At 39.1% G+C, this 23427-nt stretch overlaps 1 protein-coding gene across 23 annotated transcripts in view; it reads left to right on the top strand.

Moving 5' to 3' along the window:
- SGIP1 (SH3GL interacting endocytic adaptor 1) overlaps positions 1–23427 on the top strand; it is a 139702-nt gene that overhangs the window by 81132 nt on the left and 35143 nt on the right. For 13 of the 23 annotated variants that reach the window (XM_081010923.1, XM_081010942.1, XM_081010926.1 and 10 more), the window contains 10 exons: positions 4006–4030; positions 4878–4929; positions 5341–5426; positions 6590–6682; positions 7714–7788; positions 10366–10821; positions 14982–15106; positions 16173–16299; positions 21906–21965; positions 23216–23275. In XM_081010923.1, the coding sequence (XP_080867049.1) occupies positions 4006–4030; positions 4878–4929; positions 5341–5426; positions 6590–6682; positions 7714–7788; positions 10366–10821; positions 14982–15106; positions 16173–16299; positions 21906–21965; positions 23216–23275 (1159 nt within the window). The remainder of the gene's footprint in view (positions 1–4005; positions 4031–4877; positions 4930–5340; positions 5427–6589; positions 6683–7713; positions 7789–10365; positions 10822–14981; positions 15107–16172; positions 16300–21905; positions 21966–23215; positions 23276–23427) is intronic. The other 10 variants (XM_081010938.1, XM_081010935.1, XM_081010928.1 and 7 more) reach the window with 5 other exon arrangements.

Consider the following 23427-nt stretch of genomic DNA (forward strand, 5'->3'; position numbering starts at 1 on the left):
CCAAGCTATAGCCAAAAATAGCCCAACTCTCTCCAGAGAGCACTGCTGCTTCAGTTATATTTATTTATTTTAGAGGTTTACATACCACCAGTAAACAAAGTATCTAAGTGCTGAAGACAACACACCCATAAAAGAGCATAAGTGCTATAAATTACTTGGCATTTCCTGGTTAGTTTGATTTGCATTGCAATATGATTCCAAACTGATCCTTGTGCATCTTCAGCTCTGTTGTTTTTATAATCTCATCTAAATCAATAGCCAAGAACATTTTTGAACATTTATGCACTCATGTTCAACAAGTGTCTCACCTATATTCCTTTATTTTGGCAGTCATAAATACATTATTACCAATTTTGGTATGGGGGAACTAAGAAGGATGGCTTGCCTAATCTCTCTTTGCATCCTGTGTACTTTTGTATGCCACAGCATTTCCTGTATTTATAAGAATTAATGTGATCATTCTTCGGAAAACTCGTGACGTGTGTGCCTGTTTGTCTGTATTTCTCTACTAATTTCTTGCTGCAAATAAGCCAACACAGTCGAACTCTAATTTGCCAATTTATTTTTTAACAAGGATTTACTAGAGAGATATGAGAAGGGGACCTTGAGGGCAGATTAAAATTTGCTAGGTTTCTTAACAATCGATGTCTCACCCTTCCATACCTATGGCATATCTTCCTTTAGTTAGGTTTATGGGGTATCAAGGGGTCAAACTACAAACTACGACAAGGTAGATCTGTGATTGGATAATCTTTTTTGTCAGCAGCTCTGAGTTGAGGGAGTATTTAACCCTTTCCCCCCTGGTCAGTTCCAGAATTTGGAGTGCTATGTGTAGGCTGCCATTCTAGGTTCCATCCTACCAGAGTATCTAAGCTGGGCAGCCCCTTTGGTATTGCTGCAATAGGCCTCAAGGAGCCTCAAAGTTAACCATTTGTTTCCAAAATTTCTGCAGACATCTATATAGCTTACTCATTAAAAGGACATCAGATAGGGTCGGGGTCTTCATGAGACAGGGGGAATCTGGGGAAATTGTTTACTTAATTTGTGAAGCTAGAGGAAGATCTCATCATCCAAAGTCCTTTTTTTATTATTGATCTGTCACTCTCTGACTAGGTACCTTTCTCTCTTCCTTTTTGCTGATAACAGAGGCGCAGCCCGGTAAGACGTTGCATGACTTTTCGCGTTAAATCAGTAGCAGGAATGACTGGGAGTGTTTGTCATCTGGGTTTAATTTAAATTAGTTTTGTGAACTGCAAGTACAGCAAATTGATCTAACTTAAAAGTAATTGGGTGAAAATTACTGTTCTTTCAGGGGTGTGTGGCTATCTGTAGCAGCCTTTTTCTGTTATAGAAATACTGAATGGAACCATACTGGCACTGCTACAGATTCCACATAATACCTGTTCCACATTTGTAAAAAAATCCATTGTTTTGTGTGGCAGCACATCCTCTTTGGAACTCCCTGCCTATTGCAATCAAGCAAGTGCCTTCACTGTACTCTTTTCAGTGCCTGCTAAAAACATTCCTGTTTAGACAAACCTACTCCTAGATACTTAGAAAGCTGAGGTAATTTTAATCTGTTTTAGTATTTAAACTTGTGTATATTTTAAAGTAGGGTTGTGAATTTTCTTGATTTTATTGTTTATCTTTTAAAAAAAAACCACAGTCAAGCAGTTTCTAAATTTTATTAAATAAATCAAATATTGCTTAGGAATTCTTTAATGTCTTTAAAGAGTAGTGCCACTCTTGAAACTGTCCTACACAGAAACTGTCCTCCTTGGAGAAACTGATAATTTTTGGATTACTTCATTTTGAATAAAGCAGTCTGCCAACTCTCATGATTGTTCAGAAAATTTTCAAACCAATTTCTGCATAGAACAAGGAAGCAACTATGCTAACTGAATTGAGCTATTGCCAAGATGAACTTCCCTGGTTGATTTTCTTTTTCTTTTGTTTTTGAGGTTCTGACCAGAATTTTTTCACACTTGCTATTCCAGAATAAGAATACATCCATATACTTCCTGCAATGTATTCTCTTGATGTGATAAGGCACCTGTTTAACAAAACTGTGCAAAAAATAGCTTGGTCTTACAGCTTACTATTGGCTTCAAAAGAGAGAATTTGATGGAATATTATTTGTTTAATTGGCACATGTTAACATCAGATATATCATAGGCCGATAATATGCCTAGCATATCCATTAGAATATGTTTCTGAGGATTGACTACAGAATGGATATCTTGGCAAGAATCAGCTAGTGACATGTTTGGCTATGAACCAATTCTCTTTCACCAGACTTCTGCCTACAGTGCTAACAATAATTTTGTTGTCCTTAATAACTCTCTTCCTTGAACTTTGGTGTTACTGTCTCTTCCTGTAGCATATAAGTATTCTTAGTGGAGATATTATTGCACAAAGAGTGATTTGAAAGGAGAAGTTTTTGCAAGAATTTGCCTAGAAAAAAATTTCTTTGAAAATACATGCATTTTGCAGGAACATTGTGTGAATGAAGGATGGATGTTATGATGGTGGCAGAGATATGAGGATTAGTGGCTGACAGTAAATTTGCCATATCTTCCCTGTTGCTATGGCAAATACTGTTGACAGCTGTTCTGATACCTTTTGCATATTCAGACATTGTTTCCCACCTGCCTCCTACTTTCAGAAGTTTTATCTCCTTCCCCCTGTCCCCACCAATTGTTTCTTTATATCTTCTGGAATATTAAAGCCTGCTTGGAAACATGTTTGATTTCAGTCCAAAGCCGGTGATCAAGTGTGTGAGACTATGTATGAGTGCATTGCGTGGACAGGCGGAGTCCCCAGGTCCCGAGCACCCCCCCCCCCGTCATGTGGAATAACGACTCAAGACAACGTGCTATGGGATTAAATTGGCCACAACTTTATTAAATTTCAAATGTGGGTAGACCTTGGCTCAGGCATTGGGCGTTCTCCCTCCCCAGTCACCAGCCAGGGACCTAGGGAGCATCAGGGTTATCCAGTGTTTGTGTGGGGGATGGGCCGGCTCTGGAGAACATATGTTCAAGCAGAGATAGCCGCCGCCGCAGGGGAGAGCAATGACGACCTTTCGGCGTACGGTCAAAGCCTCCCTTCAGAAACCCCTTTAACGGCGAACCCTGGTATCGCCGCTGCAAGAGGAAGATGGACAAAAGGATTCCGCCCAAGGCCTGATACTGCCAAAGTTGTGACGTTTTGCTACGGGAAAGGCGAAACCTGCCAATGCAGGGAAATTCCTTTCCGGCCCTTTGACAGTGACCTTAACGTAGCAGCGCCCGCATACCTGTAAGAAAAGTTAACCTGCAAAACCTGTGAAGAAAAGTTAACCTGCAAAATAAGGCATTAACTGAGGGTGGGTAGGGTGGGAGAAGCTCTGGAGCCAAGTGAGGATTCCCAGGTAAGATCCTCCCTCTATTGTGTGGGCAGGTAATCCCTCCCCCACCTGGCCTGATCTCCTTGGCAACGCTTCCCCCAGGTGGGATTGGACAACTGACTGGGGTAGGCGGAGACCTCCAGGTATCCCACCTGAGGGAAGGCAAAGCCAAGCCTATGCTGAATGGAGCCGCTCCAGATCCAGGGGCTGTGCGCGTCCACGCAAAGGTCGCCCCCCCGTTTTATGTGGGGAGTGGTCATTCAGAAGTTCTAGAACAGGAAATAAATGACTTGTCAAGCTCTCTGGATTTGTTTGGCACATCATTGCAATTCCAAAATGTATGATCACTTTTTGTTTGTTTGTCTTGATTCAAAAACCTGAAATTCTCAGGCAGTGCATTTGCCTATATATGGTATATGTGTGTGAATGAATCTGCACTGGGGTACAAACGTCCAAAATGAAGAATGTGAATCCAAGTTAATGTATATTTTATTTTAGCAGTGTTAATGCCTAATTCTGTTTTCTTTCTTTTCAACTAAGGCAAGCTGCCATTTATTGTACATGTCTAAAAGTATAATCCTATAGTCCTAAACTGTAGTTTTTGCTTTTAATTGTAGGGTTCAATTAAAAGGAATTTATCTAGTAAGTATATCTATTTACTGAATTTTGTTGGGACACAATATATCTCAGGAAGTTGGATATATTTAGAATCATCAAGATTACATAATTTTATTTTTATTTTTTTTTACATAATTTTACATCTTAATTTTCAAACTCTAGAATCATCAGAACAACTAATTTTTAAGAGACTAAAGTCTATATATTGTTGATGGGATAGTCCTCAAAATGCTATGAGGACATTATTCCATGCACTAGTATTAAATTATGCATGAATCTATAATGTAAAATTAACAGACTCTGACAGTCTCAAAATGAGATGACGCATTTTAAATGAAAAGGCATATGGAGTATTTGCAATTGGCTGAATGCACAAACCAGTTCAACAGGGCCTAAAATTACAAGATGTTCGTAATCTGGAACGATGAAGGGTATGGCTGAAATGGGATTTTCTAAAGCTTTTCCATAAAATTGGGCCACATGAAAATAGGTTAATGGCAAGTCATGGAGTCAGTTTATTATCTCACAACAAATGCATTATATGTTTTTAAGGTAGCAAATGAATAATATTTTTAGCAAGTTATGTTCTGTTAAGAGACACCCACCATGGGTAATGTGAGAGGAGCAATTTGAAGCTGGAAGGGCATGCAGGGTTACGTTGACATGAATTATGAAAACTGGTTCAAATTATTCTGGAAAGGGACAACATAGTTAAGCTTGGACCTAGGACTATATAAGTACTAAAACTAGTAAGAAATGGACTTGCGGAAGGAACGCTGTGGTGGCGCTGACATTATCAAATAGTTATGTGAACAAGTTTTCTAGAAGACACTATGAGAAAATTACCTTAAAATGGTGTCTTATGTGCCAGGTGAAGAAATAGCAAGGCCCAGGCGTTCAACACCTACTCCAGAGCTTCTAAGGTGAGTATAAATGTTAAATTATATTTTTAAAAAACCTCATTCAAGTCATGGATGGTGTGGAATCCTTGTACCCAAATGATGTACGTGCTCTTGTTCTGGCTTACCAAGTCCTATCTGTCAAGCCTGTGCACACCTCATTATAGGAAAAGGCAGACCCTTATCCTTCTGTATGGAATGTAGCCTACTGAACAAAGATAAGTCACATAATTGCTCCACCCACTTTTTGCCTCTGGCCCTGCCCACCGCTGCAATGCGGCCCTCAATTGCTTTCCTTTGAGGAAACGCTGCCTTGAACTGAAAATGGTTCCCCACCCCTACTGTAAAAAATAAAAAATCAACTCTGCCTGTCACCTCTGCTGAATAAAAGATCCTTGCGCGTAATTATCATTCAGCATCTGTGTTGTGCTGCAGCAAAAAAGCCCCGGAAGATCCTGCAGTACTAGCGCCACTATTTGGTCCACCTCTGGAGTCTGCATTTGAAGAAGAGAAGTTAGAAGGTAGGTGTTGCCAGTTAACTTTATCAGTGTACCTTTCTATATCTGACATGACGTTTTGTTTAATTTGTTTTACATCTTTATTTCAAATGCCCGAGTTCTCTGAAGAGGTGTGGGCTACAAACTCAGTGAATCACCTAAATATAAACTGTTTGTGAATGCAAATGAGTCTGTGAGTATGTATCTGTGCACTTGGTGAAATGTGCCACAAGTTAAAAAGGAAGAAAGAAGTGTTTAGCAATTTCTAGGCAACCACATGATGTTAATTCCCAGACAAGAAGGAACTAATATTTGTCCAGTGTTTGCTTTTCTGCCCTGTGGGGTAGTTGGTGCTAAGGGTATCTTGTCCCAAGCCTAAGTGTAGGGTTCAGCTAACACCCCTTACAGTCCACTTTCCACCAGTGCTTCCTAGCCTTTCCCAGTCCTGGCCTTGGTCAAGAGCAAGCTGGGTTGCTGATTCCTATTATATGTGACCCAGAAAAAACATGGGATCAGGCCATCCGAGGTGAGAATGTGGCCGAATACTTCCTTTCCTCACTCATTAATCTAAATGGACAGACCTGCATGAAAATCTCTTGTGTTGATTCTAACTCAGCACTGAATTAGGGGAATGCTTGTGGTAATTTAGGTGTCACTGTAAAGCTTTTGTGTTTTGCATATGACAGCTCCAACCATGTTACTTTTATTGGCAGAAATCCTGATACCAGAAAAGCAGTTAACTTCCTCATTGGCTAGAGGCACCAGGAGGCCATTGATCTCTCTCTCTCTCTCTCTCTCTCTCTCTCTCTCTCTCTCTGTGTGTGTGTGTGTATGTATGCTTGTTTCTGTGCGCACGTGTGTGTGTGTGTGTGTGTGCGCGCGCGCGCGCATGCATCCAGGGCAGAAAGACTTTCAGAATGGTATTCACAGATTTGGTGGTATATGCATTTCCCAGCACTGAAATTCATTTGTGGGTTTTGAAAAATGGTTATTAACAATTTATTTCCAAAAAATTCATATTCTCCATACATTCTCTTCTCATTTTCCTCCTGCCATAATCTATCAAGTAGCTCCTACAGTTCAGTGTTCGATTCAACTGATGCTGCTAAAGAGAAGCTCTGTTTGGAATTAAGTTCTCATGTTACTTCTAGATTTGTATGCATCATGTTATATATCTGTGACTTCAGCTCCCATAGATCACTCTGAGGTCTGGGGTTCTGTGCAGCCAGCAAGTCCAAGTGTAGAATCACCGAATTCATCACGACCTTTTCCATCTGGAAGTAAGTTGAGGCATCTCCTATTTGAAAAATTGTTGGGGTTTTTCATTTTGTTTTTCACTACAAAACACTGAAACGTGAGATGGAAGTGGCAATGTTGAGGGTTATTGCTCATTATACTGTCATGGAAGCAAAGAGATATTAGTTGAATTATGCATTGGAAACGCAGCTTTCAGAAAAGGCAAAGAGACGATTCGGAGTCCCTGGGGAGAAAAGCCTCTGTGATCTCAATTTGCAAAGCTAAACCTGACTCCTTCCTATCCAAAAGACAAGTCACCTAGCAACCAGTGCAGCATGCCATAAATACACAAGCTCCTAATAAGAACCAAAAATTGGATTCGTGGATGTGGAAAAGCAGAATAAAACTTCACAACATTTATATTAAAACATATAGTTCACACTGGAGAATGGAAACAAAAAAGTTGTCATCTCATAAAATATCAACCACAACAAAAGGCAGGTGATTCCTGGTGCTTAGACTCTGCGGCATGTGCTGCCATATCGTAATGGTGATGGGGGGAGAAGAGGGATTTATTTTTTTTACCTATCTTCTCCTTAGGGATGACAAACCCTTTTTGCCCTCAAGAGCCACCTGCACCAATAGGTAGAAGCTGGGGATGGGGAACTACACATGCACCCTTACACACAGTCGTGTGAAGTTTACTTGACTTTACCTCCCCAACACAGTTGTGCTTCCCAACCCTGTGACTGTAGCAGATACAGAGAAACGCAAACAGAATTCCACTCACACAACAGGTCTTTGTCCTTCCATTGCAGTCAGACCAGAGGGCTGCTTCTGAGGGTTCAGGGACCCTCCTGGACAGCATGGAATGAAATGTGGTGGCTGCAGCTAGAGGAGGGAATTGGCAAAAATTAGGGGACTTGCCCAAGCAGAAGTGGCTTCCACTTGTGGAACAGACTTTGGATCTCAGCCATCATTTGGTTGAATCTCTAGATACGACTGTGAGTTTATATTTATTTATTTGACGAATGTTGTCCATTCTTAACTTAAAATTCTTCCATTTGGCTCACAGCACCTCCACCTCTTCCACCTAAGAATATTCCAGCTACACCTCCCCGCACTGGTTCTCCTTTAACAGTTGGAGTAGGTAAGTATGTTTAGCATAAATGACTTTTAGATGTGTAAGATCTCTGCTTTACTGCAAAGTAACTGTGTTTCTATTCAGTGCAAATTATAATTTGTAATGTGAACAGAATATGAAACCTTGTAATCATTTCTTAAAAACGACCATCTAATTAGATGCATTTTATGCATATATGATATCTAAGCATTTAATATTTTCATCTGCCTTCAGATACCATGGCAGATTTTCTTTATTCAGCAAAAAAATAACTACAAGCCTAAGTAGTGCATAATCTTTTTTTCTAAACCCCTTGAGATTTTTAAATGATTTCTGATGTCTGTGTTGTATTCAGATTTTGAACACGTTTCCCACTAAAGTATAGCTATGGTAGTAATATTTTGTATGAACAATTTGGCAATAACCCTGTCAGCAAACTAATAGTTTGTGTTATACCTGGTTTGGGTAAGAAGAAAAGTCGGAGGAACTTTAGTGAGCCCGTCATGAATCTCAGCACATTTAGGCCTAGATGTAATTCAGAATAATAAAGGTTATATCTTGGCAGTATGGTCTTCATACAGAACTATGAGTTAATGTAGTTAAAATGATATAGGAATGTTTTGAAGCCATGTTTCTTCATGACTTGGGTCCTAAGTTGTTTCTCTGTTCGTGCAAGGTGAGATAAATCCACTCCTACCTTTGCACAAACAGAGAAACAACTTAGGATCTAAGTCATGCAAGGGCAGGAATGGTTTATCTCACCTCCCCCCTCCGTCAGCAGCCCACATGGTTCTCATACCTCTTCCATTCTCCAGGATTATATTTTTGGGACACAGGAGACTCAGAGGGAAGTGAGAGGTGGAAAACCCTGTTCTCTGAATGTGAACTCTTGAAAGGATCCTCAGGATCCAAGTGATTGTGGTACTCAGAGACAAGAAATAAGGAGCTTACCAGCATATAATTCATGTTGCAAGTGAACATCATTAGCTGTATGAACCGACTTGTAAATTTGAGCATGAATTGCTTTGCTTAAATGAGAAAACACAAAGATGGCTTCTAAAAAGATTAGCATACTATGCAACATAAATGTTACCTTGTACAACAATACTTGCAGACTTGATGTTTTAAGGGTATTTCTCTTCAACTGTCTATAACTTTTGAATTACAAATTGTGTCCTCTATTCATTCCTGTTTTATTCATACAAACACTGCAATTCCCAACTTCCAACTCTGTATCTATGCTGGGTGAATATAACGCAAATGAAATGCACATCCATGTGTGATCATTTATTCCCCAGGTGGTACTGTGCATTTTATGTGAATCACGAACAGAGCCAAAAAAAAAAATAGGATTTTTTTCCCTACCAACAAACCTTACATTAATTGGTAAAATAAAATTTTCTACATGACAATATGACATGAAATGTAATTTTCCCATACCTTTTAGATTGAATTTACAGATAAAGGTTCAACATACAGTTTTGCAGAGTCAAAGCAGCATGCAGCATTTGTGGACCAAAGAGATAATTGGACAGTCATATGCATAGACAGGACAACCTGCTCATTCGGTGGTTCTAGGACAATGGAAAGATTGGATATTCTATGGAAAAAATGCATCTCTGTTCACACAAGCATTCTCATTATGTGTGCATAGTATGGGGTTAGAATGGCAAAACTGTAACATTGGATGCAATCCAGGGGAAAAAAGCATTCTGAAATGCCTGCTGACTTCAGCGGGACATCAGTTCTTTTTTTAATAGGATCCAGTGAGCACCTAATCACAAGACAGGACTTTTTTTTAATAGGATCCAGTGAGCACCTAATCACAAGACAGGATGCGTACTTTAAGCATAGAAGAGAAGTGGAAGTTTTGAGATCATACCTAGTGCTTTTAGAACAAGAGTGGTAATTTTCAGATGCTCCAAAATGCAACAGAGCTTATAATACACTCTTTATATATCCTTCATATAGCTTTTTTTTTTTTGTCTACAAATTGCCTTCCAGCCATGGAGGAGAGGGGAAAATGCCAAATCGGTTTCCTTTCCATTAAGAAGACGCTCCATTTGCCCAGAATTTACAGATAATAATGATTGTTCAACTCAAGAATAGAGCCCTTTGATCATCTATATTCTCATTGGTCATGCTAAAATAATCCCACAGTGTATACTGCACAGCACAAAAATACTTATCTACATGCACGTCATCATGCTTGAATTTCAAATTATGTACTTTACCATTTTGTTACTAATAAAGGCACTCTGTTGTCTTTTCCCTAGCAAGCAGTTTTCCTAGATAGCAATAGCTCCATTTGGGTATATTAGTATGAACGAGATACATAGTAGACAGCATATTTACATGCAGGTCAACATGGAACACACTTTAATATTTGTGTGTGTGTGTTTGTGTATTTATATATCACACCCTATTATGTAGATATTTGTGCACATGAATTATGTTCCTAGTAGCACCTTAAAATGCGTTATGAAAATGTCTGTGCTAGAATGTAGCTGATTTTAAAAGCCCCATACTTACGTAGAACATTAGTACGACTTAGCTGCTGTACAAGTTGATGTTAAAGTTTAAAATCAACTACTTTGACCACAGGAAATGACCAGACAGCAACAGAGGTCAAAAGTGACAAACTACCATCAATCAATGACTTGGATACCATTTTTGGCCCAGTATTATCCCCCAAGTCTGTTGCTGCTGACGCGGAGGATAAGTGGATCAGTTTTTCTGATCAGTCCCCGGAAAACGTAACTCCAGAGGTGACTTCACGGGAGAAGGTGGTGTCCCCACCTGTGGCATCAGAAACCCCAGATGAGCCTCCAGAGGCTGAAACCTCTCGCAGTGTTCCATCTCCACTCAATTTAGAAGAGGTTCAGAAGAAAGTTTCTGAGCAGACCCACGTTAAAGATGATAACTTAGCACCAGCAGCATCTCCTAAAGATTTTGGGGTGGGACAGAGAGCAACACCACCTCCCCCTCCACCGCCTACCTACAGAACAGTGGTGTCATCACCCGGACCCAGCTCTGGCGGTGGCACAGGAAGCACCAGTGGTATGTCTAAACAGCTTTGAGTGTGCTTCAATGTGGCCATGAATGCTGCCGTGTGAACACAAAACCTTTTTAGCTACTCTTAGTTGGTTGGCTTTTAAGCATCAGTCATTGTTTGATTGTACTGTGCCCCGTGGCTTCTTTATTTTCTTTTTATTCTGTGCTCTCGTGGTCCAATTTAACCTTGAACCCTTGATACTGTGTGTTCTTTCCCTGCCATTGCTGAATGTCTGGTGTTTACAGGAGAGCGTTATGTCTTTAATACCAGACATAGTTGGAAAAGCTATTACCTTAAGAGTTTAAGGTGAATTTATAAAACTTCCTGAGCTACAAAGCAACTAGTTAAAACTCTGTCTTCTCCCATTGTACAACCATGCTTAGCTTCTGCCCCTCAAGGAAAGGGCAGCTCCTCGTTTTTCTCCAAGAGGAAGTGATGATCAAAGATACTCCTTTTGCTAAGGAACTTCAGAATCTTCTTGACCTTCCTCAGAAAACCAGTGAAGCTTTTAATAGGCTTTCTTCTTACCCTTCCAATTTAGAGCTGGGTGCAATCTATGAACAATATGATGGAAATACTGTACCACAACTAGGAAAGATCTTGTGCTTGCCTAGCAAACATTTATTCTGCCAATTCATGGAGCTATCTACAGCTACTGGCCATGATATCTATATTCGGCCTCCACTGTTGGAGGCAGGATGCATCTGAAAACTAGTTTAGGAACACAAGTCAAAAGAGTGCTGCTGCGCTCAGGTCCTGGGTTTAGGACAGGACTAGGTGGGCCATTGGCCTGATCCACCAGGCTCTTCTCCTGTTCTTCGCTACAGATTAAAAACCATAAAGTCAATCTGGAATTTTCCATCAAAGAAATATTAAAGCATCTCAACAGCAAATTCAATGTTTTGTAAAGGTCGTATCCACACAATACAATTAATGCAGATTCAAGGCACATGGATTCCTCCAAAGAATCCTGGGAACTATAGTTTGTTATGGGTGTTATGTCTTCCCCCATTGCAGGTAGGAAAACAGATTTCATAGTGACAGGAAGAAGTAGAGGTTAAGGGTTCTATTTTCCCCCTTCCTACCACAATGGTTTAATAGATATGACATCATGGAATCCCCTGTCTGTGACTATCTAGCAAACATGCTGCACATCCTCCCACACACCTTAGGGCTGCAGTCCTATATGAACTTACCTCAAAGTAAATGCCATTGTACTTGAGATGATTTACTTCTGGGGAGATATGAATAGGATTGCATAGTAAGTAACTCAGCTTTAAATGTGAGTGTGGGTGATGAATTAGCAGGAAAAAATGCAGGAGTAATTGTTTCAGGACAACCTTGGGTTGCAAGATATGCAAGTGTGAAAGAGAGTCTTTGCATTGTCTACTGTGCATGCAGCTCTCTGAGAGCCACTGGGGGCAAGAGAGGTCATTTGGTAGCCCTTAGGCAGAGAACTTTTCATAAATCCAGTTAAGGAGAAAAGGATACCTAGAATGATCTAGGCATGCATGCATACATGTACCATTTCTTTCCCAGGACTCAATCCCTACCTAACTTAAAAACCTACATGATGTAGTTCTGGTTTGGAGGAGTTTCAGTGAGTGCATTCTTCTTAAGATAGGTACTCAAACAAGTTGCTGAAAGTGGGAGAGCTTTCTCTGTGTGCGCTCTCACTAGAGCTGGTCTGTATATGGAAGATTATTTCCAAGTGTGGACAGCTGTCTTTAATATTCTGCATATTTTAGGCAGATGCAAGGCCCGCTCAGAATAATGAGTCCCAATACTGGGCAAGTATGAAGATTCATGCAACTTGTTTTCTTAACTCTTTAGTAGAGCTCAAACAGGAAGCTGATCAGATTCAATTAATAACTCATAAGAAAGGTTTTAATTATCACCAAAACTACAACTTGATTAGACTTTAGTCTAATCAAGCTAAGAGATTCAAGATTAGCAAACTACCGGTAAATGAATTTTAATTGAATTTATTCTTGCTGTGAAATGCCATCGATGTAGAAAACATTGAAACCTACCTAGGTCTGATGCTGAAATGGAAGATTACTTTTAGCGTAGCTGCAATTGCAGCAATACAATGAAACCATATTTGTTTTAACTATAGTGATTTCTATCTGTGAATATATATATCTTCATATATATATATCTGCTTTACAAGGTGTTGTAAAGGTTTCATTTTTTAACATCTAAATGTAAAACTCTAATGTTGTTCCTGTAGTAAGAGGTCCTCTTTTAGTTGATCACTGAGGTGACAGATGGGTTCTTACAAAACTTCCATCTGTTTCACTGAAGTTTCATCGGACACAAATCTGGTAGCTCTATGAGACCTGGGTCACACATGCTGCCATAATTTGTTTTTCAGTAATCTGGGATTAATATTTGTGTAGTGCATGTTTTGCATAATTGGGGTTTTATGTTGTTTTAATGAGGAGGGGAAATAGTGGTTTGAGTGCACAGAACTTGGTACTTGGCACTATGGAGTTTTACATGCACCAATAAATACAAAATATTTTAAACGACCAAGGCTTTTCCAAGAATTTACCTTAAGCAAGGAAGCATTTAGGGCATGCTTAGCAAATGCAGCATCATTACATAATCATCTAGCCTTATATTTTTAAAACTCCATCAATCATCTTCTGATAGCTGTGTGTTTTGTGTGCGTGTTCCATTGACTGCATGAAGCATGTAATGCAGTCAGTGCTTACGATCAACACTGTAATGCTGATATGATAAAACCAACCCATACACAACTTGGATGTAAAATATCTTGTTTCACTTTTAAAGGACTGACTGACTTAGGAATTGGTGGTCTGTTGAATGTGGAATATATTCCCCTTCCTTTTTCTATTTGGAATACGGCTTTGCCTTTTACCATTCACAAATACCTGCCATTTTAACCTTGGGAGGAAGGAGGGACAGGTACAAAATGTCACACACCAGAATGGCTCAATAAAGAGGGGAGGGGGTTTGCTACCTTTAGCAGCATGAGAGCCACTGCAGCATAGCTCCTTCCTGCGTCACTCAGTAACATCTGTCATATGTTCACAGTATGTACAAGGAGCCCGTGCTGTGAGTCCTTCCCATGCTACTATTATTCCAACTTCCAGGAAGAATAATGCTAGAATGGGAAGAAGACACAGCAGGAATTCCTCCTGTGACAGCAGACTTTTGATGTTTCCAAGCAGGTGCAAAGGAGCAGCACTGTTGTAGCTTAGATGCCACTGAAGGTAACCTGGACTCTAATTCAGTCATTTTCTATTGTTATCTCCTACTCTTAAGTTTAGAAAACGTTTATCCTATTTTGGCATAGGAAATTATATAAGTTGCTATGGAATTGCTGAACTGTGTTTTGATACGTATCAATAACTATTAAACTGCCATAATCTTCCCTTTTGTAGTTTAACCTCCTTTTTTGTTCAATAGTCATCAGTGAGATGAGAGAGATTATTTTTCAATTTCTAAATATCTGCATTTTATTCCAAGTCGTTGTAACATCAGTCTTTTCACCATTCTAGTGTTCTTAGCTATTCTCTTATTTGCTAGCATCTTACAGTTACAATCACATGAAAATAATTGTGCCAGGCTTGCTCTCTGTACACCATTGTTCCCTAAGAATAAATGGGTGTTCCATTGTTACATCATTGCGTTCTGTTGCAGCACCACTTACGTTTGCATAACAAGAACACATTATGCTTTTATTGCAAGAGCATAATATGGAATGGGTAAGTTTCAGGAATACCCCCCAAAAACTTCAATATTTTGGTATTTTTAGACATCACTTTTTCATCTAAAGTGGGTTCACTTCAAGTGCTGCTTCCTCATTTAAGTTAAAGAAGTTTATGTAGGAGCAGTGTGTTAACTGTAGTCACAATATCGTCATTGCCAAGAGCATGTGAAACTTCCATTGGCATAAAAGCAGGAAAATAAGCTTTTCTGTTTTTATTGTGACTTAGCAACTTTCTGATCTTATCCAATTCCCATCTACACATATGAATTGTCTTGTTATGCAACAGCTGCCAGCCTAAGTCAAAAACTGTTTGGGCAACTGTTTGCTTGATGGTCTGCTATGTGTTGGGGTTTTTGATAAAGGTGGGTAAGAACTGCAGTAAGGACAGCTCAACACCTTGTTTATAGTGTACGTTTATTTCAGGTTCATCATCTCCTGCTCGACCTGCAACCCCGTTGGCATCCTGCAGCAGCCCTACTCCCCCTCCTCCTCCACCTAGACCCCCATCTCGTCCAAAATTGCCTCCAGGGAAGCCTGGAGTTGATGTGGTAGGTTTAGCTTCTTCAAAATTACTAATTAAATTGAGACAACATAACTTCAGCTCACCGTGGTACAGACAAATAGAGAATTCTTAATAAACAAATGGCTTCTGCCATGTCCCTAACTAGTGTCTGATTTCCTTCATTATTTGAAACCATACAGAGAATAATCTCTGTTGATGACGGTAAATAGGCAGATTGTTATGGAAAGTCCGCATTTGAAATTGCAGGCTAGTTTTGTTGGTCATGCCAGAAACAAGTCAGAATTATTACACCTGTGTAGGAGGTCAAGAAAGGTCAAGAAAGCTGCTATGCCCCAGTTAAATTGAAATTGTCTGACACTAGTGATGACATGTATCTTTTCACATTTTCTGAAACACTTGAACTTGTACATATATAAGCACACCAAAGGGATGCTTCAATTTTTACTATTCTGACATGAAAAGCACTGTTTTGTCAGAAAAAGTGTACATATTTGTTCCTGTCATGTGACAGATGTGCATATACTTTCCACTATGTATAAACACAATCTTGGGAAGTCACAGCCAACCATGGATTCCAAGTACACATTCACAAAGTGAAAGAAACTCATTTACCATTACCATCCTTGACCATCCACATGCTCTTTTCATATCTGTTCCTATGTAGCCATCCCTGCTATATATGAAAAGTAATCCATCATTGTGGATTCCAGTAGTGAAACAACCCAGTGATTTTATTTTGGACCATTGCTTAATTTTGCACCTGTCAGCTGTTTTTTGTGCACCATAGTTTGCAGTTTCAGATGCATCCCCCAAAAGTTACATTCTGCAGCATGTTTCTCATCTGCACTACAAATATAGATCACGTGCATTAGAGAACTCAGTAAAACCTTTGGCTACACAATTGGGCTAGTAATCAATAAATAGCAGCTGAGAAATCAATGGATCTGTAAATCCACTCAGTGTAAAAGGACTAATTCTGGGTGTTCTAGGGGCCTTAGAAGATAGTGTGTGCAGTTATGAGTATTCTTGCTTGAGTTCATGTTCAGAAATGCACTGTGTGTATCTTTAATCTTGTTTGTGTTTGTCTACAGTCCAGACCTTTTAGCCCTCCGGTTCACTCTTCCAGCCCTCCTCCGATAGCACCTTTAGCACGTGCTGAAAGCACCTCTTCCATATCGTCCACCAATTCCTTGAGTGCAGCTACTACTCCAACAATTGGTAACGAAAAGCTTTTCTTTGTTTGAAGAATAGGTTCCATGAGTGGAATGGCTTGAATATTTTAATTTCTGAAACCCTTTATTTGGTTTATATTTTCCTTTGTTTTCATTGTCATGGTCATGTTATGTTAAAGCACTTTTTAATGTAAACGAGAATTGCACTCTTGATTAACTGTAGACTGCTGTAACTGCAATGTATATTTGTGTATAAAATAGCAGGGACCTGAAGGGATGCATAGGCTCCCTTTATTCCCTAAACTGTGCCTTCCCCCAATAATTTCCTAAATTCCGCTAAGATCACGAAGCTGTTTTCATTGGGTATCGGAGACTTTCCAAGGGGAGATCAGGAAAGTGGAAAGAATGGAGCTCATCTGCTGGCAGGTTTTCTATGCTGAAAAGTTATTCTACCTACAAACCAAACTGCTTTTTGAATTGGAGGAGGGAAATTCTAAACAGTATTTTAGTTTAGTAGTATTCAATGCAGCAACAGTTTAGTATTCAATGCAGCATTTCCTGGAAGTCTCTTAGAAGCCATTGGAGATGTGGAACAGTCATGTTTCCCTTTGAATTCTGACCACTATAGATAGAAAATGTTTTACAGTACTGTGTCACTCCTGTGGCTGCAAAGCAGGACGAATAGTCTCACAATTGGGCAATAATATAAATCATTGTTAGATTAGTTAGCTGTAGCAAAACTAGATAAATGCAATAAAAATGAATAATGTTTAACACAAAGTTAATCTTAGTAAGGAGAAATAGGAAAGGATAGCAGGAGCAGAAAGTATACTCTAGAACCAGATATTATTAAAAAGCAATGTTACAAACCAATTGTATTTGCTTCTTGGATTGCAGAAACGGTACACATGAAAAATTTCAAAAAGTTCTAAACTTTTTCAAATCCAGTTTCTTAGAAATTTGAAAATATGGAAAGTTGTACTGAAAACATGTTTTTTTCTTCTTAAGCTGAGGTTAGATTACACTTGTCAAAAGTGATAAATGTTTTGTGGCTGGCAATGCCTGGATGTTGATGCTTTTCATTTTTTGCTTCATTCTCTGGTCTTCCTTTCTGCTCCCTGCTCCACTTCCTTCTCAGACAAACATATATTTGAATTCTCTTTGTCATTCTTTATTTCATTTACAATACTCTTCATCTTCTTTACACCTTAAAACCACCTTCTTCTCTCTGATATAGTTCTTTTGTGCTGCAGACTCCTGGTTTTCCTTTTTGACCTGCGTCTCTTTTCATCAACACTTCTGCTCTTCTACAGACCATCTCTGTCACCTTCAGTTCTCACTGTATGCCAGGTTGTTTTCTTTTATTGGTTTTCCCTTCTTTTACATCCCTTTGGACCCGTTCTGCTATTAGTCTAAACTTTCTTTCTGTAGTGTTCCTGCTGTGTGCCTCTTAACCTCAATTTTTTTATCAAGCATTTTCTAATCTGTGTAGACGAGAACGGGCACTTGATCTGCTGTTCAAATTGTCTTTCTGACTATTCTGAATGAACTCAGAATGGCAACAAATTGGATATTCCAAGAAAGGGGAAAAAATCAAAAATCTGAATGAGCTGAAATGGATATGTTTTGTCTTCATTTGAGTAATAGACATTGAGCATACTACTGACTTCCCATACTAGTGGTGTTTAGTCTTCACTCAGTCATAGTAATTCATAGATACTTGTTTTGCTTATTAGAAAATGAAGATGCTGTCAACTGGGGCATATATTCAAGCCTCCAGTGATAATTTGTTAAATGCTGAACCTGGTTTGAAGTGCTTTCAGCTTTAGTTTGTCTTTTTGAAAAACCCGTTCACTCTTGTTTCTTTCTGCCTATTGTGTGTGAAATGGAAGTGTGTGGGGAAGAGTGCTTAATGCAATTTTCAGACTTCATGTTTCCCTTTTTGTACCTATGTCCTTTGGTCAATGCAATGACCAGGGTGATATAAATGCATATCAGTCAAAGTACTGAATAGCATTTCAAATACTTAACTAACAATATCGTATTATCAACTAAGAGGCTGTGTCATCAGTGGCTCAACTCCTTGTATGTGAAGTATTATGTTCCATGGGGTGGTGTAAATTGTCTGAAACTGATGTCGATCAGTAGTTTTTATGACACACTGTTGTGTGTTCTTATCAGTAACTGTGTTTCAGAACATAAGGTTCCAATGGAATCAAGCCCAACTGATTTGTGAAAAGGGCTACTTTTAAGTTGAAACGTTAGCCTAGGTTTTGTGCAGGTAAAATAGGTGATGGGGAGGAAAACACAATTTTCTGTTGAAATAATAATTTTCCCCCTATATAAGCATGAACATGATGACTCTGTCACTATGGACATTTTCATTAATGGATGTAAAGTTCCTCTAGATAAATTTTGTTGCTTTTAAAAGAAATAACCAATGATCCATAGAGACCATTGCTGGTTTCTGTTTGGTTTTAGGATAACAATTGTGAAAGTCAAGGTGAATTAGAGTCAGGATTATTCTGTTGTTATTCAACATGATTCCACAAATCTAGATAGCCTTCAAATTGATATTCATAGATGTGGTAACTACAAAAAATGTCAAACCATTTATTTATTTTAAAACATAATATTTATATTATGCCTATTGTAAAGTTACATGTCTTTTCTAAAGCTACCAGTACATCCAACTTGTAAATACAATATTGGAAAAATCGGATGGCAGTTCAAATATAAACAACCATTAAAATATCCATCAAATCAGTATCAAACAAGGGTTGCCTGAAAAGAAAGGCTTTATATAATCTTTCTAAAAGCCTGTGCTTATGAGCTCCAGCAGATACTCTTTAAGGTTTTTTTTTCAGTGGATGGAAGTAACCAGTTACTCAATAGCCAAGGACACTCTTTCAAACACAACCTTTTAAAAGTGCTATAGATTACCCCAAAGCCTAATATTTAACCTAAACTTTAGAAGCAATGTGAATGTGCAGTTGTGATAGGGTAGTACATAATCCAAGTTTTAGGTGGCAGCACACTTAAAACATTACAAGCTTTGAAGGCCACATGCTTTTGACTAACCATTCAAGAACACGAGTAGGCCTTTGATTCATAGTCTTGACATGAACATGATTCATTCGCCATATATGATTTTTAGAGAAATTGCTCTTACGTTGAAGTTGATTGAGTAATCAGGCATTTTATTAAAATTATCTAAGTGGCCTTTTTTACAGATGGCCTTGGAGATTTCACCACCCTTGTTGGGGTGTATTAAAGAGAAGCTTTAATACAAAACGATTGAGAAAACAGCTGAAATAGCTAATAAGGAGTTTCTGGTTTGTATTTGTACATCCCAGCTATTTTTAGTTATTGTGTATTTGTTCATAGTGACTAGCCTGAGCATTCTTTATGCTGGCAATATGAAGGTCTTGTCATGAGCACTATAGTTGGACTTCCCACTGACTGGCCTGATTTGCTTGTCACGCTAAGCTAAACCAAGGCTTAGTGTGAGTACATGGGTTCCCAGAGAGGAGCTTGCAGCTGCTTTGCTGTTCCTGAGTTCTTCTTGCTGCCACGTAACCCTGATTAGCACATTGCTCAAACCTAGGCATCATGGTTATGGTCCCTAGACTAACCACATCTAACCCTTGGTTACAGCTCATAGCTAGTCTGGAGACAGTCTGGTCTTAAGTCCGGGTGCAGAAGACATGCTAAGCTTAAACTTGGTTTAGCTCAGCATGGCACATTAGCAAAAAAGACCAGGGAGCAGCAAAGCAGCTGCAAGCTCCTTTCTGGGAGCTCACACAGTCATGCTAAGCCATGGTTTGGTTTAATGCTATGTGCAAGCCTGTTCACTTTCACAGCTTATAAAAAGAGGCTGCTTGGTTTATGCATCCTTTTTTAAAAAAAATCTGAAATTAGGATTCGCTTCTAGAGATAGCCAAGGAAATAGTCACACTCTTAGACAAGATGAACTATTTCTGGAGTGTTTTCTTGAATGTGTTAAACACAGGCACAATTTTACATTAATATTAGATCAACTTGTTTTGTCCTTTGATATTGTTGGGTGTCTGTGTCTCTGTGGGGAGAATTGTATTCACTGTAGTAAAATAAAAGGAAATCTTTGTTAAATGCTCAAATTCTGTGTTCTCCTCAATGCTCTCCCTGAGTAGGGACGGAGGGAAGGACCGTATTCCCCACAGGTACCTTAATTTTTAAAATCTCCCTTTAGTTTTCCATATTGTGAGAATATATAGGTAGCTTCCAGAATTTATTGGCTTCTGGAACAAAATAATGAGAATTTTTTCATCTACTCCTTGAAAATAGGAATGCATGTTTATTGGCAACAGAGAAAGCTCCACCTGTCCCAAATAGGCAAGTGGTATTGTCAGATCATGTGTTGGATGAGACTGGATTGTGCCAATCTGCTCTTGTGGCCCATAACAACTAATGCAGTAAATTATGCTTAATATGCTGAATGGCTTGGCATGTAAAAAGCTTCCAGCTCAAGGCAAAAGCATGGCAGGCGTTTACCATGGAGAGGGAACAGCAATTCCTGTGGGACATGCAGAGCTCAGGTGCTAATGCAATTTCAGACCGATTAAGCCAGGGCTAGTTTGAGTCCTTGGTTTGTATCCTAAACCATAGGATTCAAAAAATTGTGCTAAAGATCTGGCCTTTGTATTTTTCCCTGTTTCAGAGAACAATGATTAATGGGTTACAGGGATACTATTAGGCTTGAACAGGTTAGCAGAGTAAAAAAAAATGGGAGGCCATTAGCAAGAAGCAATGGGTCCCAGTTATAGCAAACTCAGTTTGAGTTCAGCATTGGGAAATACCTCTTGATTGTAGGAATGATTGGACAGTGGAACACGATTGGTTTTTTAAGAGGATTTTAGCAAGAGTAAATGACCCTTTGCCAGGTATGCTTAGAGTGTAGGGAACTTTTCCTTGTTGCAGTAGCCCCTTTTAAATTCTATGGATCTAAGACAAGAGTAGTCAACATGGTGCCCTCCAGATGTTGCTGGACTCCAGCTCCCATCAGCCCTAGCCAGCATGGTCAACAGTCAGAAATGGTGGAAGTTGTAGTCCAGCAACATCCAGAGAACACAGGTCCTCCATCCCTGGGCTACAGTCACACTTCAGCAGGTAGAGTTTCTTCAGCACTCCTAAACTGACTACCCCTGATTTAAGACATGGAAGGGTTTGGATACTCATTATAAAATTCTTCATGAAGAGTAAGATTATGATAAGCCTTATTGAGTTCAATATGACTTACTCCCAGTAAGTGTCCCTACAATTATGGCCTAAGTAGCTCATAAGAAGCACAATTTCTGAGCCTTTGTGACTTCCCTGTGTGCAACTCTTCCAGTCTCTAAAGGTTATCCCATATATGGAGAGTTTGTCTGAGGAAATATGACACAAAATTATTTCATTTACTGTTTGTCTTTTTTGTATTTGTTTTTGGGTTCTTGTGGTGGTTGTTGCATATGATTTTGATAATAAAAAGAGATGTGTCCACCATTTCTATGTCTATGATCTTTTTTTCATTGTAATGTTTGTGGTTTAGTTGATAAACAGCTACTTGATTTTCATTTGGAATTTGTGTTTTCATTGTTTTTCTTTTACATTTCTTTTGCTCATGGGTTTCAGAAGATGATGCTTATGTTGACAAACTGCTCACGTTTGAAAGGCATTGTGAAACTCCTGCAGGTACTGTACTAGCAGAGTGGTTTCAAGAAATCTGGATTTAAAATCCTAGCCATTGTCATCTGAATGCTTCCTTCACTGCCACCCTCACCACCATGAGTGTCAAGTGCATACAAATATATACTTATATGTAAAAGAGAGGAACTCATGCCAAACTCAGAAATGCAGCATATAGCATGCCAGTTTCCCAATGGCAAGAGTTTTGGAGAGGTGATAATTTTTTGACTTGTGGTTCTTTTTTATGTAAGGGATAATGCTACTACTCAAGAGCAGGTCTTTCCCATATGTATATTCTGTCTACCCAGCTCGACCTTTATTTTACAAGACTAGGCTTCCAAGGAAGCTTACAAGGCCACATGTTCTTAGCTTCAGCAGTAGTATTTCCTTAGGTGTTTTTAGTTTGTTTTACATGTACCCTGGACTCTTTAAACTATTGTGAGTCAAAGTAACTGGTAATTTTTGACTAGGAGAGAGAGAAGGGTAGCTTTAAATATTAATTTATTGGTTCAGTTTGGAATTTTATCAAATAATATGGTTCAATAAAATCATGCACTTAACCAACATTCCAGAAATCCTGCCCAGTAGTTAGTTAAACCAAATTTAGCACCTTTAGGGGAAACTGTCAAACCAGAGATAAATGCCGCCTTTGGAAGCCCACCCATACGGGAGATCCATGCAACATACTTTCAGAATTATAATGCATGCTTATCTCAAGAGCATGTGAGTGCCAGAATCATTGCCATGTTTTCCCCTTACCAGCCTTTTTCTTCAAGACAGGTTCATGTAATAAAGTTTAGTGCTACATTTTCAGATGTTGTTTTCATACCCAGAGGCATCTTCCAACATTACAGCAGCATCTTTAAAATGGAGACAAGGCCTTGTGTGACAAATTCCGCCCAAAGCTAGTACAGCAAAAAAACAAACATACTAATAGTCTGTTGCAGCAACAGAACACTTCTCACACCCTCCACGCACAAACACGTAGGCAGCAATCCAGTGGGCAAAAATTATCTCCATTTAGGATTCCATAGCTTGCCATTTTTTTACTTTTTTTTTTTGCTTTCTGTTTCCCAAAATAAAACAAGAAAATTGTTTTAAACTCCCTTCTACTCCCCCTTGCACGTTAACAGCTCACAGCGCCTCTTCCTCCCCTGTAGTGAGATTAATAACCTGCTTTTGTGACTTACACTTATGTCCTTCTCTCTCCCTTCTCCTTAACCTTTCCCATCCCGCTTCAACTCCTGGCCATACAGAGAATGAACAGCCTTCCCTCGTCTGGTTTGACAGAGGAAAGTTTTATTTGACTTTTGAAGGTAAGTAGTGCATAGCATACTGGGTTGGAACTTTAAGCCCCCATTTTGCTCTTATTATTTAATAGAAGCCCTTTGGTTTCCTACAAACAAACAAACAAACCCATTCTACCTTTCTGTATGGTAATGCTATGGCTACTTAGATGACATGACGA

The sequence above is a fragment of the Podarcis pityusensis genome (genome assembly GCF_964106645.2).
Source record: "Podarcis pityusensis genome assembly, chromosome: 6".
NCBI lineage: Eukaryota > Metazoa > Chordata > Lepidosauria > Squamata > Lacertidae > Podarcis > Podarcis pityusensis.